This window comes from Dromiciops gliroides, chromosome 4 (genome assembly GCF_019393635.1).
Source record: "Dromiciops gliroides isolate mDroGli1 chromosome 4, mDroGli1.pri, whole genome shotgun sequence".
NCBI lineage: Eukaryota > Metazoa > Chordata > Mammalia > Microbiotheria > Microbiotheriidae > Dromiciops > Dromiciops gliroides.
This window is the reverse complement of record NC_057864.1, coordinates 3917143-3936174: the sequence shown is the minus strand read 5'-3', so window position 1 is coordinate 3936174 and position 19032 is coordinate 3917143. Positions and strand designations below refer to the sequence as shown.

At 41.3% G+C, this 19032-nt stretch overlaps 1 protein-coding gene across 1 annotated transcript in view; it reads left to right on the top strand.

Moving 5' to 3' along the window:
• Positions 1-19032, top strand: part of LOC122726597 (serine/threonine-protein kinase TNNI3K-like) — a 329911-nt gene that overhangs the window by 139315 nt on the left and 171564 nt on the right. Inside the window, 2 exon segments of the mRNA XM_043964423.1 lie at positions 34-228; positions 2087-2191. Coding sequence (XP_043820358.1) covers positions 34-228; positions 2087-2191 — 300 coding nt within the window.

Genomic DNA, 19032 nt, shown 5'->3' with positions numbered 1-19032 from the left:
TGTATTTCTCCCACTGTTCTTTCATTTCTTCAGCTACCGGGCTCACACCTACTGCTCCAAGTCTGACGTGGATATGTTCTGCAGAGAGGTATCCATCCTTTGCCGACTCAACCACCCTTGTGTGATTCAGTTCGTCGGAGCGTGTCTGAACGATCCCAGTCAATTCGCCATCGTCACTCAGTATATATCAGGGGGCTCCCTTTTCTCCCTCCTCCATGAGCAGAAGAGGTAATGGGACTGTCGTTCTAATGACTAACTTGCCGCTTTGGGCAAAGGCACAGTGGGCCAGTTGTGCCTGGGGAGAAGAGCTGGGTTCCATCTCCTGACTGTATAGTCATGGGCAAGTTGCAAGCATCTCAAGGTGCCAGGAAGCCCTCTTAGACCCAGGCAATGGGGAGGAGGTTCCCTAAACTAATGAAAGCACAGATCAGAACTGAAAAAGAAAACCTCATCGGGGTCCTGTCTCTACAATGACAGGGGTTGTATCTGGAGGATGCTTTCTTTTCTTTGCCGACCTCAATGCGTCAAGCCCACCCAGATCCCACCCATGTGCCCCTTATTGATGACTTTTAATGGATAAAAATCATTCAGTCCCTCTCGCACACCTCGCACCCTCACAGCTGCAGGTAACAAATGCCTCGGATTTGGAAGCTGTTAATTAAAGTCTGTAGTAATTAGCTGCATTTGACAGACCAATAAAGCGGATATATGTGACCCAGGCATCGAATAACTACCAGAGATCGCAATGTCTCTGAAAAGGGTTTTTTTTTAATGAATGTCCCTGCTTAAATCTAACTCTGAATAGTCTTTTGAAATCTATGCATGTCATGACGGAAAAAGCATCTGCCCTCCCAAGACCTCCACCCCAGGTCAGGCTTCCAGCTCGATTTCTTTCTGTTGATGCCCTCTCGTAGAAAAGCCAGCAGGTTTCCTGCCCCTGTGATCCGGGGCTCGTGACTTCACCTCCCAGAGGAAGCTTAGGGGGCTGGGCCAGATCATCTTCAGAATTCCTTTAGAGCTGAAACCCATGTTTGAGTTCTCTTCCAGCTCTAATTATGTGATCTAGAATGTTCTAGACCAGAGCTTCTAGCAAGAGACACTCAGATGAAGGTACACCCAAAATGATGCATGATCTGATTTGAAAGGGCAAGCCCACCCCCTCTTATTTAATCTGGAACCTCCCTAGGTGGAAGTGTGAACATGACCCACTTGTCACCTAGTAACTGGGGTCACCTCCACTCCGCCAATCCCTGGGGTCTCAGTTTCTTTACATGTAAAACAAAAGGGTCAGACCAGAAGACATCGAAGCTTCCTTTCTTTGGAGAATCTGTAAGTCAAACCCACTTAGGTAGGTACATGTGTCACATATCATAATACATGTTTATTCTGTCTCATTATATTGTCCATGAGATATTTGTTTGTGCATAGATTCATGTCAGGGAGACAACACGGCCCAGGAGATGCTGCTGACTTAGAAGGCAGGGAGACCTGGATTTAAGGCCAAGGGACCTTGGGCAAGTCCCTTCACTGGCCGAGTCCCCAGCCAAGCTGCCAAGGTGACAGGCTGCTGAGCAGGCGCCAGCCTGACCCCCGCCAATGAAACCCCAGAACTGGCGGATATCATGCTGTACGAAGAAGGATACAGTCTGATGAGTAACATAGAATAAAATCTGATCTGATCAGATCAGATAGGATGGCATGTGTCTATGCATGTGACAATGTACACACATTTATACGTATATATACACATGGAAACGTTAATTTTGTATAATGTATATTCAGAGAGAGAGAGAGAGGGAGAGAGAGAGGGAGAGAGAGAGGGAGAGAGAGAGAGAGAGAGAGAGAGAGAGGGAGAGAGAGAGAGGGGGGGGAGGAGCATCGCATTGCTAGTGTTCAATGACAAGAAAACATCCATTAAGGATTTGGATCTCCAGCTGTTGTTCTAGGCTCTGTAGGCACAGAAACAAACAAACAAAAGAGAAACCCCTGCCCGCCATTCCGCTGTGGAAAACTAGCATGTACAAAAGCCTTCTGCGTGATGGGCTCTGCCCAGTCAGACCTTCTCAAAGCTGCCTTCACTTCCCAGGATTCTGGACTTACAATCGAAGCTAACCATTGCTGTGGATGTCGCCAAGGGGATGGAGTATCTTCACAACCTGACCCAGCCCATCATCCACCGGGACTTAAACAGGTCTGTCTGTCTGTCTGTCTGTCTTTGTGACTACTTGGCCCGGAACATTCGGTCTGGCCAAGAGCCTGGGGACCGACTGAAGAGGGGGAGATCCTCCCCATTCTCCTGAGGGCCCTTTTAGGTCAGTTTATAGTCCTGCGGTTGGGAGGCAGGCGATGGGAGGGGGAGTGTGGAGGAAACGAGGGAGGTGAGTTGGTTCTCATTCAATTTAATAAGCACCTACTAAGTGTCTGCTAGGCGCCGGGCAGGAGGCTCAGTGCAGGGGTACAAGGCCTCCAGTGACCCCAGCCCGAGTGTGTGCTGGCCAGGTTGGTAGAAGCCCAGGCAGATGCTACAAACCACGTTAGGCTGTTGTTCCGCTGACGGCCTAGACTAGAAAGTGATGGAGAAACCGTAATGAGGCAGATTAAACTAGAAAATGGGTCTTGCCTACTTTTCTTTTTCTCTGGAAGTTCATTGTTAAAACTTCACCAGCAGAAGCCGGACAGGCATGAACCCGGGAAAGGCAGATCATCCCCAGCCACTTTTTGTAGGGGAGGAGGAATCCACCGCATCCCTCTGGTGGTCCCAAAGGTCTCTCTGGCAGAGGTTCTTAACTCTTCGCGTATCACGGAGCCATCGTCAGAATGGTGAATTCTATGGGCTCCTTTCTCAGAATAATAGTTTTAAATGCATAACATACATAGGAATACCAAGGAAACGAATTATATTGAAATAGGGGTCTCAGAAGGTTCAAAACTAAGCGATCAAGTTCATGAACTCTGAGTCCCGACCTCTGCTGGTACACGACTTTGCCTCAGAAAAGTCGTCTTTTCCCCTGGAATCCTTTGCTTTCTGCTTCTGATGTCCTCAGCCTCACCCAGAAAACAGGCACGAGCTGAGAAGGGTCGTGAACAAGACGCCTTCCCCTGCCCTCTGGGAGAGTGGGTGCCAGTTGGTCCTCGAGGAAGAGCAGAGCTTGGGTTCAAACCCAGAGTGTCAGGGTTGGAAGGGGCTTGGGAGTCAGCCGGTGCAGCCGGTGCAGCTGGTGCAGCCTGACCCATGCTCGATGCTCGGCCCTACAACATGCCCAAAGTGGTCACAGAGGCTCTGCCTGATGCAGCATCTGCTCCCTTCCCTTCCATTGCAGTAGCTTCCTCCCATTTCTCCGTGGCCCAATGGAATGTGTCCAGTGTTTCTAGATCTGAGACTGCTCTGAGTTGGAGCCTGCCCACCTTGCCCAGGGCCCAGTTGAGAAGCCCAACTCGGGGCCTGAGGCCTTGGCCAGAGCGGGTAGAGGAGGGGTGTGGACCAGCCCTGCTTTGCTCAGGACTCCTATTGTACCAGAAGATACACCATAAACATGGTACTTAACAATGACCAAGACCCATGCTCTATCATCCCTAAAGGTCCCTGGATGGTGGGGAAAGCATAATAATGCTCAGGTAGTCGGAGAGTGATGTAAAAGAGTCTACAGGGGGTGCCGCAGTGCACAGATTACTTAGCCCAGCCTCAGACACTTGCTAGCTGTGTGACCCTGGACAAGTCACCTCACCAGTGCCTGCCTCAGTTTCCTCAATTGTAAAATGGGAATCACCATAGTCCCTACCTCACAGAGCTATTGTGAGCATCAAATGAGATATTTGTAAAGCACTTCGTGCAGGGCCTGCACATAGTAGGTGCTATAGGCATGCTAGCTGTTATCATGGCCTTCATCATCATCACGCAGAGCGCTCCCAGGGGAGGAAAGCCCCCCGCCATCAATGCCATGTGGGCCCTCTCTGTAACTCTGGTGCAGAGAATGTGAGGGACTTACCCAGGGTCTTCCTGTGAGCCCACACTCCCACTCTCCCCTACTGTGTCTCTGGCTTAATAATGTACTTACCTTTCTCCCCGACATTGAGAAAATAGAGGAAACACGGCAGAGAAGACAGGATGGGGAAATCATTAGAATGAGCTGTATTCAAATTCTGGCTCTGACCTTTGCTAGCTGTGTGACCACAGGCAAGATGCTTGACCCCTCTGGGCCTTGGTAGCTCAGTGTTCTCTTGAGTGGCAAACCTCTCTTGGAATACAACCCCTGCTTTGCCTGCCTTTAATATCCAGCATCTCATTCCCAGCTCTCAGGCAACAGCTGTAGCCCAGGCAGCCAAATGAGCTTATTGTGAAGTGGTGACTCTTCGCTTTCAGGGGTTGCGCACTGTCATCTCGCTCAGCTACGCATGGAGCATTACAGACACATGAATGATAATTGCGCATTTTCTGCAGCTGTAACTTTTATTGGCTTTGGAGAACAGCTGAACGGGGTGTCTTTGTCTACCGGGAATATCTCAAAGGGACCCTGACCTTGACCCTGGTGCCCACTCAGAGCCCCGAGGACCATGAGACGCCCTTGTGCCCACTGGGATGGGCCTCAGGGTCCTCAGCCTCCCCCAAGATGAGAACGCTGTTCCTCTGGAGGCCTCTGATGACAGCTGTCATTGGGGGAAATGGGGAAAAGAGTCAGGAGACAATTATCATGTGGCAGCAGAACGGCTGGAGTTAGAAAGTCAGAGGACGGGGTTCCAACCCTGGCTCTTCATGTGGCCTTCGTGACCTGGGCCAAGTCACCTGACTTTCCTCATCTGTCAGATGGGGTTGAGCTAAATGATTGCTAAGGCCCATTTCCTCTCTGAAAACTAGAGGCACCGTGTGGCAGTGCCTACTTAGAAGGCTGAACTTGGAGAGAATGGGGCCTGGGTTCAAATCTGACACCTTAACTTGCAGCTTTGTGACCTTAGGGAAGTTAGGTGGCACAGTGGATAAAGCACTGGCCCTGGAGTCAGGAGGACCCGAGTTCAAATCTCACCTCAGATACTTACTAGCTGTGTGACCCCGTGCAAGTCACTTCACCTCAAATGCCTTAAATATCCAGGGCCATCTCCAGGGGTACTGATGCAGATCTTGCCACTGGACCAGATGGCTCTGGAGGAGAGGGTGAGGCTGGTGACCCTGCACAGCCCTGCCTCACTTCAATGCTATTCAGTGCGAGTCAGGACATCACCCCAGTGTCCTGGTCCTCTTCGAGAATGGAGGGAGAAGTTTTGTGAATTCTCCTGTCTCTAAACCAGCAGAGTGGAGGACGTGGCCCAGCACTCGATCCACTGCATTACATAGCAGCCTCCTTGAGGAATCAAGAAAAGCCCAATGTGAGTGCTGGCATTTGAGCTAAGCATCGAAGAAACTAGGGGATCTGAGAGCCAGGCGTGGATCCGGTGGACATTCCATGCACTCAGGAGACTACTATTGTGTGTGAGGGCCAATATCAAGAATGCCAGTCTGTCTGGCAGTAAAGGTAATTAATTAGGGGAAAGATGTCTGGACAGGGAGGATGGCACCAGCTTATAATGCCTTTAAATGCCCATTCAGGAAGCTGGTTTGATCCCAGAGTTACAGGGTCCATTAGTCCTTGAGTTAGAGTTTATGGATTCTTGGGTTTGTGTGCCAATAGTCTTTCTAAATGCAGATTCCTTCTGAGTGTTTTTTTTTTTCTATTTGCATGTTTAGCTCTTCTGGTGACAAATGAAAGACAAAAAAATTATAGACAATTTAGAAAAGCCAACTTCCCAATGACAAATGACAGATAATTAAAACTGCAAAGCTGTTAATAGCTAAAATAATTCTGTTTTAGAAGATGTGATGTTAACTACATCAGGGGATGATTTTGGAAAGTGACAAGATCAAGAATAATCAATAGAGACTCAACTTTAGAAATCCACGTGCCTTGGGAGGTACCTCAGGGACCTGATCACATACAAGGGTTCCATGTTATACGTAGCAATGACCACAGGCCTCGAGACATAGGACAGTGCAGGTCCGATAACCCCATTGATAGCATGGTTTTGGTTGCATCTACATATTCCTTGAATCTCTTTTGTAAAAAGTTGCTTAGTTGTTCTCTTCTCTGCTAAGTTTTTACACTTAGAGAATTTTTAGCTCAAGAAACCTCCACGCTGATGACTTTACTGAACACCCAGCTGGGAGCCAAACCAGTAACCAAAATCCATGTGGGTGTGGCTGTGCAGGGTCCTCGATTCATCACTAATTGTCTCCTGTAAAATTTTCAAAGTCACAAGAAAGTCCAATGGCATGTAAAGGCTAAATCACCTTCCACCAAATAAATAAGACGCCCACCTATTCTGTCAATATGTGCACTTCTCAACTGCCATTGTCTCCCTTCACATTTGTGTTTGTTTTTCCTTTTTCTATTTATTACAAGAGATAGATTCCCATTTATGAGATATAGGGGCAGGGCAACAGCCTATGCGTGCATATGTATGTATATGTGTATGTATATGAATGTGTATGTATATGTATGTGTATGTATGTGTATGTGTATGTATGTGTATGTATATGAATGTGTATATGTATGAATTGTCAATAATAACAATGAATAACCCAGTTAATAAAGTTGCAAAATGCTCTCCTCACAATACACTTATGAGGTAGGCAATGCCAGTCCTATTATCTTCATGCTGTTTCACAAGCAAAGACATTGATGCTGCAGGCCCTAAATGACTTGTTTCTAACCCCAGGGCCAAGATTGGATCCCAAGTCTTTTCAGTGCAAGTCTGGCATTCTTTCATGATCTCCTGATGTCACCTTTCCCCAGGAGTTTGCCAATGATACATTTTTAGTTGATGCTTTTGTTTCATCCTATTTTGTTATTAACTCAAGTATCATCAACAAAGATGAACATTTTATTATGTAAAGAACAAAAAAGATTGTATATCAAATTATTAGGTTCCATTATGTTCAGTTTAGCTTTTTAAAGTGTATGTTATATGTAAAATTGTAAAAACAAGATGTCTGTTTTGTTCCTATTAAACTTAGTTTTGTTTTATATCTTTATAATGTTGTGACACTTTCCTTTCTTTTTAAAAAATCTTTATCAAGAACAACTCACCTCTTCTTCCAAATCAAAGCCCTCTCTTGTAACAAACAAGTTGCTCAAGACAAAAAACAATCAACATGTTAGTTAAATGTGAAATGTATGCCTCATTAAGCACTTCTTGACCCTCGCCTCTGCCTTGAGATTGGAGACATAATTCATCATCAGTTTTCTAAAGTCTTGGTTGTTCATTTCAGGGATGGGAATTCCAAGTCTTTCAAAATTGTTTTCCTTTATGTTATTGTTATTACCCTTTAAATTGTTCTCCTAGTTCTGCTCACTCCACTCCGCATCATTTCATAGAAGAATTTGTCAATTTCTCTGTATTCATTATATTCAACATTTCTTATCAAATAATAACATTGCGTTACATTCTTTCTTCTACAACAATTTGTTTAGTTGTTGCCCAATAAGTAAGGACCTGCTTTGTTTCAAATTTCTTATTGAGATCAACAGTTTTTCTCTAATGTGTGTGTGTGTGTGTGTTTGTATTCTATAATTTTCCTCTTTGGGGTCCATGTCTAACAATAGTATCATTGGCACAAAGTGCAGGCCAAGTTTTGTGACTTGGGGGGATGGTTCTAAATTGCTTTCCAGAATGGTTTAACCAATTTACATCTCCACTAATGTTCTGTATTTGTCAGGACTCCCATTGCCCTTTCAACAATTAGCATTTTGTCTTTTGCCATTTTTGCCAATTTTACAGTTGCGAGGTGGAATTTCCAAGTTGTTTTAATTTGCATATATGTGAATCTTAGTGATTTTAAGGGTTTTTCAAATGGTTGTTGATAATTTACATTTCTTCTTTTGAAAACTTTTTGTTCATATCCTTTGCCCATTTTATAACAAAAATATCAACATATAATGATGGAGAAGTGTGGTGTAGGCCTGCTTACATGATTTGAGCACTCATATTGGGGGAATGTCTTTGATTTGTATATGCTTGTGCATATCCTATGTGTCTTGGCTATTGGACTTTCATCAGAGATTTTTTCCCATTTACTTAGTTTTCCCCCCTAATTTTGCTAGTGCAGATTTTCAATTTTATGTTATTAACATTGTCCATTTTTATTTTCTATGAGGATGCCTATCCATCATTTAGTTATTTTTTCCTTTATTTTTGGAAATGGTACAACCGTCTATATTTAGATCAGGTATCCATTTGAAACTTGCTGTGGCTTCTGGTGTAAGATGATGGTTCAAAGCAAACGTCTGCAGCTCTGATTTATAGGTTTCCCGTGAGTTTCGTTGACTAGGAAGTCCTCCCATGGTCATTAGTGTCCTCAGATTGATGGGATACCATACTACTGTGCTGACTTTGGGGGAGTGGGGGGAGTTATTTATCAACTCTTTTCCACTGATCAACTTTAAAATGGTTTCACCTGCACCAAACAGCAGTGATGGCTATTTCCTTTTAGTATTGTCTGAGATCTTGTACGTCTGGCCCCTTTATGCCTACATTTCCCTTGGATCTCATCAAGTGGAGGCTGAATGAGCGCTTCTCAGGTATGTTGTAGACAGGCTTCCTCTTCAGCGATAGGTGTGTCTTTGTAACCACTGAGGTCCTATCCACCTTTGAGAATATGTCGTGGCACAGCAGTTTCACTCAGCAAATGATCGGGTCTGGTGTTGGCTTCATCTGGCCACTGATGCTTATTACATGTACAGACTTGGGTAGATACATTTGAGCCTCAGCTTCTTCCTTTGTAAAATGAGAGGGTTAGCCTTTGAATTCTGTTCCAGCTTTAGAGCTATGGTTAAATGACCTCTCCTTCCCCATCAAAAACAAAACACTTTCATAAGAGAATTGGCAAGTTACCATTAAGATACCCCCCCCCATCACTATAAGCAGAGACAAAGAATAAGCAGATGCCTTGTGACTCTGTTGTTTATTACCTATGTGACCTTTGGCAATTCACTTAAACTCTATGGACCTCAGTTTCCTCATTCGTAATATGAAAGGAGTAGATAACCTCAAAGTTGCTTTTCATAGTGAAGCTACTTGGGGCAGCTAGGTGGCGCAGTGGATAAAGCACTGGCCCTGGATTCAGGAGGACCTGAGTTCAAATCCAGTCTCGGACACTTGACACTTACTAGCTGTGTGACCCTGGGCAAGTCACTTAACACCCATTGCCCTGCAAAAAACCCCAAAAAACAAACAAAAAAAAACATAGTGAAGCTACTTGGTGCAATGGAAAGAGCCCTGGTCCTGAAGTGAAGAAAACCCAGGTTCAAATCCAACCTCAGACACTAGCTATGTGATCATAGGCAAGGCATTTAGCCTGTATGCCTCAGTTTCCTCAACTGTAGATGGGGATGATAACAGCACCTGCCTCACAGGGCTATTGGAGGGTCAAATGAGATCATATTTTTAAAGCTCTTAGCACAGTGCCAGGCACATAGCAGGGGCATGACAAATGTTTGATCCCCTTTTCCCTTTCCTTTCTTCCTACTTACAAATCTATAACCTTTCAAGCTTCTTAGGTCACTGTAGGAAATTGCCTTCCTTACCAATTACCTTCCTCTTAGCCTTGCTGTGTAACTATAAGCAAGTCTCTTGATTTTTCTCTTCCTCAGGCTCCTCAATTCTAAAACAGAGATCATTTTGTCTCTTCCTACCTCTGCTCAATGATATTCTGAGTACCAAGAAAGGGTCCTAGGCAAGCAATTTGATCACTTTAGAGAAAGACAGTCCCTAGCAAAATTTTATGTTATTCTTATTCATTGAAAGATACCAAAGTACCTGAAAGTCTCTGAAAGTGAGTCACTTAGAAGCCAACTGGCAGATCTGCAGGTATTGGGGGGAATCATGTATAGTCTTCTTCTGGCTTTCTATCCTCCCATTTGAAGGTGAAAGGTCGCATGATTTCTACACGACATGGCCACAAACAGCCTGTCCTCCCAATTGCCCTTTCCCTTTGCAGCTATGAAAAGAGTATAAGAACATGGACTGAATTATTAGTGCCTTTTACCCATGAAGGATGCCCTGCAAATCTGCCACATTTCAGGGTGGCACTGAGTACATGAGGACTCTTTGTTAAGTCACTGAGTCTCATTTAATAGTTTTAAGTTACCCTCCAAACTTTGTCAAAATCAGGTATGGTAACTTAGAAGAAACCATGTAGGGTATTCATGCCATCCGGTTCTTCTTTGTTGGGAGTGGGAAGAGAATAAAAGAGAGGGCGGGAGGAGAGGGAGAGAGGAGAGTTTGTGTCTGTGTAAAAATCCCCTTAAAATCTTAAAATAGCAGCTGTCTTTCATTAGATCTATAGTGAGTTAAGGGCCTGAGGATTATCAATCCAACCCATTCTTTAGAAAAAGGCATGTGTTTAATAGGCTCTCCTGTCCATGGTTCTGAAAGGCTAGTCTGGCAAGCCACCTGAATTCTGGGACATTTACAGGAGAGAACAGATCACAGACTTCTGATTCTTTTTCTAATTCCATCTTTTCTGCCCCGCCCATTCCATAGAAGAATGAGCACGAGATCCTAAGCCTGCTTCTTTTGAGATGTGGGTGGCATTAAGGGCAGATAATTTAGTACTGGACTCTTACTAACCTAACCTCTTCTTGGGCTAACTTCAGATTCTTTCTTGGCGCCTTCCCGAATACAGGGTTTAAGGGCAGCTACTCGCCGTGGGTGTCCCTCAGTTCAGTAATCACTGAAATGGCAACAATAGTATTTTTTCAGTTTTCTCACTTGAGCTATGCCTTTTTTCTTCCTTTTTTCCTTCTAAAAGTAGAATTAGTGTTAGTGAAAGTCACGGGATTGATGTGTCCAGAGAATAGCACCCAGTAGTGAGCCCTTTAGAATCCCTTATTTCTTTGAAAACTGCTCCCAGACACCACCTTTTGCAGTAAGCCTTTCCTGATCCTTTAGCTGCTAGTGTCCTCCCACACAAAATTAGCTGGTATTTCATTTGAATATAATTTATATTGACTGATTTATATACCTGCTGCCTCCCAGATAGAATGTAAGAACCTGGAAGACAGGGACTAGCTTTTTTTTTCTTTGTCTCTTTTTTATTTTTGTCTTCTCCCAGACTCTATCACAGTGCCTGGCATGTAGTAGAAACTTAATAAACGATCCTCGATTTTTTAAATGAGCATGTCTATAATTATTTAGAACTCATCTCAAATAACCTCACCTGCATGAGGAACTACTTGACCTCTACAGCTTCTAGTACCTGCCATCCTGAAAAAAAAAGTTTCTATTAATTTGTATGTATCTTATATTTACTTATATATGGATGAGTTTGATTTTCTGGGAGAATGTTAAGCATTTTTTCTTTTTCTTTTCAGTGAATAGTACAGTGTTTGGCACATAGTTATACCTTAAATGCTTGTTAACTAACTGATGAAAGAATGGGGACAAACTTGGCCAGCTGTCCAGCAGCAATTACCAGTCTCCCCTGCCCATGGAGCTTAAGGCTATTAGAAGTTAATTCCTTTGATAGGAAGAGAGAAGTTCTATAATTCAACTCCCAATGTTGCTATGTGGGAGCCATGTGGATAGCTTCTTAGATGTCATGTAGAACATCAGTCAGAGGGATGCAATTCTTGTCAAAAGATGAGGATTCCTAGCTTTGCTTTTCACTATCCGTGTGAGCTTTGGTAAGTCACTTAACTTGTTGGGGCTTCAGTTTCCAAATCTGCAAAATGAGAATAACTTGCGAGCATATTTAAGGGTAGTGATTACTACACAAATAGTCTGTGGCACATTCTGCCCTAGGTATTTACAAAAGGAAATTTGTTTTTGCTTAGGATTGAATTTACAAAGGGAAAAAAAAGAGTTACTATGTGAGAGAAAAAAGGGGAGAAATGAATCACTTGCTTTTTTTGTCTTCAGTTCAGTACTGCAAATCTTTGTCAAGTGCCTACCTCAAAATAATCCCTGACTGTAAGGATCTTTTATAATCTACTGAGGACAATTAAATACAAATTAGATACATAATTAAAATACAGTTATTCAATGTTGAGTGTATAGCGCTAACAGCTGAGGAAGCATGAAAAAGTCTGGTGTTGGTGGGAGTACTTGAAATGATCCTTAAGAGAAATGAGGGTTTCCAAAATATGGAACAGAAGAAGAAGAGAAAGCCAAACATATGTAATAGTTGGTGCAAAAGCATGGAAATTGGAGAGAGAATCAATTAATCAATATCAATCAATAAACATCTTTTAAGCACCTCCTATATGCCAGGTCCCAAACTAAGCACTGGACATATGAGAAGAGGCAAAATCCAATTCTTCCCTCAAAAAGCTTGAAATATAATACATAGGATGTTGGGAAATAATGTTCAATCAATCACACTGGAGAGACCCTTTGGGTCCAAATTCTGAAGGGTATTAAATGCCAAAGAGAGGAGTTTGAATTTTGTCCTAGAGAAAGTGCAGATTGGGGCACACTAGTTTCTTTATCTGGGAAATGACATGGTCAGACATTTACTTTGGGAGAATCATTTTTGTATAATGAACTACACATTGAAGATATCAGCCATCAGGAGGTCAATTATGAGGCCTTTTCAATATTCCATTTAAAAGGTGAATAATAGATGAGGGAATAGAAAAAGGGAGTATGAATACAAGAAATGCTGTTAAGGTAAAATTGTTTAGATATAGCCATTGAATAGATATAGGGGGTGAGCAAGAGTGAAAAATCAAGGATAATTTCTGGGTTGTGAACATGAATTACAGGGAGGATGATAGTACAATTGATACAAAATGGGGAGTGAGGAGGATAGGTGGCTATAGGGATAAAGATAAAGTCAGTTTCGAATATATTGAGTTGGAGATGTGTATGGGCCATACAGTTTCAAAGTTACTATGGACAATTGCAGATGCAAGACTGGAACTCAGGAGAAAAAAGATGGGAGATGTGTGTGTGTGTGTGTGTGTGTGTATGTGTGTGTGTGTGTGTGTGAGAGAGAGAGAGAGAGACAGAGAGAGACAGAGAGAGAGAGAGAGAGAGAGAGACAGAGACAGAGAGACAGAGACAGAGAGACAGAGAGACAGAGAGACAGAGAGAGAGAGAGTAGTTGAACCCATGGTAACTCATGAGATCACAAGGGGAAAAAAGGTCAATGTAGAGGAAAGAAGAGGACTCAACATAGCCCTGGAAGAAAACCATCCCTGGGAGTTGTAATGTGTATCTTGAAAAAGACACTAATAAATTTTGATAGGGTGAGCACCAGGAGAAAGAAATGGCATGAAAATCCAAGGAGGAGGGAGTACCCAATTGAGGGCAAGAAAAACAACTTCAAATGTTGCAGGAAGTTAAGAAAATTAAGACTAGGGAAAACATACTGCATTTTCCTAATGTGAATTAAAAATACTTCACCTTTTATATGTGAATAGTTTGCTTGCTGCAAGTGGCAGAAAAGGAATGGTTTGCAGTAGTGGCCACAGGACATCGTGGTTACTCATTATTCACATGTGAATATTTTTAGAGTTTTAAGGATTAATGTGGACAATTATTTTGGAGACTATAATTGACTAAGAGCTTTTTGGTCTGGAGTTCTTGAATTTAGCTTCATAAGATAAAGATGAATTAAAAACCACCAGGTTGCTGTGATTTGAAACATTTGGTGATGAAAAAGTCAGATATCAAGAAGGCATCAGGCACTGTTTGAAGGAAGTAACTGGAAAATAAGCTTTCAGGAAACCACAAAAGGCTGTGCTGGAAATCTTTTGATTGGAAGAGAGTCATACCTTTGCTAACTGGCTAGAGAAAAGCTGGAAGTTCATTGGAAGAGAGGTGAATTTTTCTGCTCATTGCCTTCCAGTGCTTTCTAAAACTCATGCAAAGCAAGTTGTCTCAAAGGAATGTGATTGCTCTATACAACTTTCTCTGATTTTGAGGAAAAATAAAAGGGAAAATAGGTTATTTGATTCTACATTCCTTTGTGTTCTACTTTGCTAGAAAAAGAGGTTTGAGACTGATAAGGAAAAAATAGCTGAGCTTGTCTAAAATTTTCCAGAGAGCCAACCTGAGGAATGTTGCTGTAAGTTCTGGAATCCTATAAGAAGAGACTTAAAACTAATTTGACAAAGCAGAATATACTCCCAATTGCATATTTGATGAATTTAATAATTCTCTGGATTGAGGGAAGTAGTTCTCACTGAAAAGTCATAACAATCTTCTGCAAGTCCTTTTGAGGATGGCTGTGAGCAAAAGATCTTATTACTGTTTCATTGGTTCAAGAGCAGAAGGGGAATGGTTTTGCCCAGCAGGAGAGTCATGAGGGAGAAAAGCAAATAGCTAGCAGAAAAGCAGCCTAATGTGAGGTACTTTGTTCCTAAACACCAATGACAGAAGTCTCTAGTGCAGAGTTGTAAGTTACCCTGAGCGCATCGGCCGCCCCCCCCCCCATGTACTTACTATAGTTTTCTGTAAGGCTATGCTAACACTCCCCCATGGAAACTTTATGCATTGGGGAGAAAGTAAACTCAGGTTTATGGGTAGACTATAATGTTTTAATTATCCTCGTATTTTGCTTATATTGAGTAACAGTGATATGTTTTTTCTTGCTTTTGTTTTATCACTAACTACATGTTTTATACTTAAGAGTTAATGGCGTCATGATTGTGTCAGACTAATGTTGGGTAAATGAAAAACACACCAGTGAGGGCTCAGTAGCTAAAATGGCAAGCCTTAGGACTGTATCCCTGCTACACACACGCACGCACGCACGCACGCACAACATATACAAACACAGAAGACTTATCCTTAGGATGCTGAGAGAGTTTTGAATTATGGCAGCATGAAAATCCCCATAAGAAAGTCCCTCTCTTGGAACTCAACAGCTGATAGGGCAAGAGTAGAGAGTGAACATGCCTTATTAGTCCTACGTTCATAACATCATCCAGATGGAAATATGGCAGTGGCAGGGCTGACATGGAGAGATATCAAGGAAGGGTCATGCCAACACACCCCATGCCTCTAGATAACAGATTTTGAGTCAATGTCATTGGCATTTATTAAACATTTAGTGTAAAACACTAAATGGAGAAGTTTCCTTTTTAAAATAAATTGATTTATTTATTTTCATATTCTTTTCTAGTTAAAATTTGATTTCCAAATTTTCTCTTCCTCTCACCCCTCCCACACCAACTGAAAAGGCAATCAAAATAATATCAATTATACATGTGAAATCATGAAAAAATATTTCCATATTAGCTATATCTCACCCCCAAAAAATTAAAGAGTGAGAAAATTATTATTCAATTTGCACTCAGAATTCATCAGTTCTCTTTCTGGGGTGGATAGCATGTTTTTGTCATGAATCTTTTGGAATTGTTTTGGATCATTGTGTTGATCAGAATAGCCAAGTCTTTCACAGTTAATCATCATTCCAACATTTTTGTTAATGTGCACAATTATCTTGTGGTTCTCACGTCACTTTGTATCAATTCATATAGCTCTTCCCATGTTTTTTTTTCCTGAAACCACCTCCCTTTGTCATTTCTCATATTGCAATAGTTCTTCATCATAGTCATATGTCACAACCTGTTTATCCATTCTCCAATAAATGAACATTCTCTTAATTTCCAACTATTTATCACCACAAAAAAGCACTGCCACAAATATTTTTGTACATATAGTTTCTTCCCCCGCCCCTTTTTATTTCTTTGGGATACAGACCTAATAGTATTATTGATGAGTCAACAGGATATGCAGTTTTATAGCTCTTTGGGCAGAGTTCCAAATTGTTCTCCACAATGATCAGACTAGCTCATGACTCCAACAACAGTTTATTAGTGAACCTATTTTCCCTCATCCCCTCCAACATTCTGATAAGTTTGAAGTGATCCCCCAGGGTTGTTTTAATTTGTATTCTTATAATCAATCGTGATTTAAAGTATTTTTTTCATATGACTATAGATAACTTTGATTTTTTTCTTCTGAAAGCTGCCTGTTCATATCCTTTGACCACTTATCAATTTGAAAATGGCTCTTATTTTTTATTAATTTGGCTCAATTCCCCATATATTTGAGAAATGAGGACTTTATCAAAGAAATACTGTAAAATTTTTAATATTACTTCAAGGCATTTTAACAAAATGTAGTTTCCTTATTTATTTTAATTATGTCTGTTTTTGCTCTTGCTTTGTCTGAAATAATAATTACTTTTGTTGTTAGTTATTTTCCTGTCATGTCCTACTTTCCATGAACGCATTTGAGTTTTTCTTGGCAAAGATACTGTAGTTATTTTCCATTTCCTTCTCCAGCTCATTTTACAGATGAGAAAACTGAAGTAAACAGGATGAAGTGACTTGCCCAGGGTCACACAACTAGTGTCTGAGTCTGGATTTGAACTAAAAAATGAGTTTCCTGATGCCAGGCCTAGCATTCTATCCACTGTGTCACCTACCTACCCATATAATGATGACTACCTTTGCTTTTTTCCCTTTTACTTCAAGTAAAGCATAATAGAGTCTGATCTAACCCTTTATTTTAACTCTGTGTGTCTTTCTATTTAAAGTGTGTCTCTTGTGATGTTTAAAATCTAAATTGTGGTCGCCTTAAATCAGAAGCTTCAGCTCCAGTCTAGCCTAGAGTTCCAGCCTGGTTGGGTTCTTCCTGAAGTCCTCCTCCACAAGCCTGCTTTAATCAGGAACACCCTTTTGCAAGCTGTTTGTGGAAGCTGTTTTATACATCTGGAACAGAGGCGGTCCTTACACACGGCTTCAAGGTGATTGGTCGGTGTCATCCAAATCCATTGTCTTTGAAGGTGTTCTCAAGTTGAGTTCACAGTCTAGTTTCTGAGAACAATACCTTCTTAAGGGATAGCCAGGTGTGATTACAATCCAATTAACTTGAAGTAGGCTTAATTAGCAGTCAATCACTCTCACTTGATTCAATCAGTATAGATTAATCTACAGGTGGGTCTTTGAGTATCTGCTAAATCCCATTATTTCATCTCACTCTTATAAACTACATGTTGTTGAATTCTGGTTTCTCACTCTTTTTTTTAGACCATCCCTATCTAATCAACTTACACTTTTGCCTTCTGCTTATGTCTTGCTGTTCAGTCCTTTCAATTGTGTCTGACTCTGTGAAACCCCATTGAGGGTATTCTTGGCAAAATGATGGAACAGTTTGTCATTTCATCCTCCAAGTCATTTTTATGGAGGAGGAACTGACACAAACAGGGTTAAGTGACTTGTCCAGGGCCACGCAGCTAGTAAATATCTGAGGCCATACTTGAACTTAGATCTTCTTGACTCCAGGCCTGGTGAACCACCTATCTGCCATTTAAACTCTGCCTATGCAAACTCCTTTTAACTGCCCTAATGATTATAAAATTCTTAGGAATTACATGTGTCATCTTACCATATAGGAATGTAAACAGTTTAATTTTATTGAGATCATTATGATTCCTCTTTCATGTTTCCCCTTTTATGCTTCTCTTGAGTCTTGCATTTAAATGTCAAATTTTCTTTTTGACACTGATCTTTTCATCAGGAATGCTTGAAAGTCCTTGATTTCATTAAATATCATTTTTTCCCCTGAAGGATCATACTCAGTCCTTCTGAGTAGACGATCCTTGGTTGTAATCCTACCTCTTTTGCCTTCTGGAATATCTTATTCCATGTCTTCTGGTCCTTTTATGGAGAAGCTGCTAGATCTTGTGTTATCCTTACCATGGCTCCATTATTTGTTACTTGAATTGCTTATTTCTGGCTGCTTGCAATATTTTCTCCTTGGTCTGGGGGCTCTGGAATTTGACTATAAGAATCCTGGGAGTTTTTCTTTTGGGATCTTTTTCAGGATCCCACGTTCTATTTTACCCTCTGGATCTAAGATGTCAGGGCAGTTTTCCTTAAAAATTTCTTGAAATATGACATCTAGACTGTTTTTTTTTTAAATCATGGCTTTTATGTTGTCCAATGATTTTTTTTCTTCTTAGGAATGTTTCAAAAAAACACTTTTAATTTTTAAAAAAAAATTTTTGGCGGGGCAGTGCATGTTAAGTGACTTGTCCAGGATCACACAGCTAGTAAGTGTCAAGCGTGTGAGGAAATCACCACTTTTAATGGAACATCTACCTCTTTGTATTAATAGTTAGATTCGAATGTACAGATTAGGCCACCCTGAATTGCATCTTGAGCTCTTTTGCTTTTTGAAACATAATTTCCTGAGGTTTTTGGTGGATGAAGAATAGTCTTGTGTTGTTTGAATTTTCTTTCCTTTATATTAAAAGACCTTTTTCCTGGTTGTTTATAGAATTTGTAGTTCATCAGTGGAATTGCTCAGTTTAACCACTATGTATCTTGAAGTTTTCAGCATAGGGCTTTTTTCCTTGAGATGATCTGTATATTCTTTCAATTGGCACTTTTATGTCTGTATTCTGATGTTCTGGGTAGTTTTCTTGTATATTTCTTGCATTCTTCAGATTTTTGAGCTTGTAATTTTCTTCTTTTTTTTTTTTAAATGTATAAGGTATTTTATTTTTTCCGTTACATGTAAAGATAGTTCTCAACTTTTGTTTATACAAGCTTTCCAATTTCAGCTTTTTCTCCCTCCCTTCCCTCCCTCCCCCATCCCCTAGACAGCAGGTAATCTGATATAGGTTATATCTATATATCTCTATACATATACATATAGATATAGATATACACACACATATATATACACATAATAACATTAATCCTATTTCTGCATTAATCCTGTTACAAGAGAAAAAATCAGAGCAGTGATGCAAAACCTCAAAATAGAAAAAAAAAACAACAGCACCCAAAACAAAAGAAATAATATGGTTCAATCAGCATCTATACTCCACAGTAGGTCAACACTCAATGTTGATGATACTGTGTACAATGTTCTTCTGGTTCTGCTCATCTCACTCATCATCAGCTCACGTAAGACCCTCCAGGTTTCTCTGAACTCTTCCTGCTCATCACTTCTTACAGCACAATAGTATTCCATTGTATT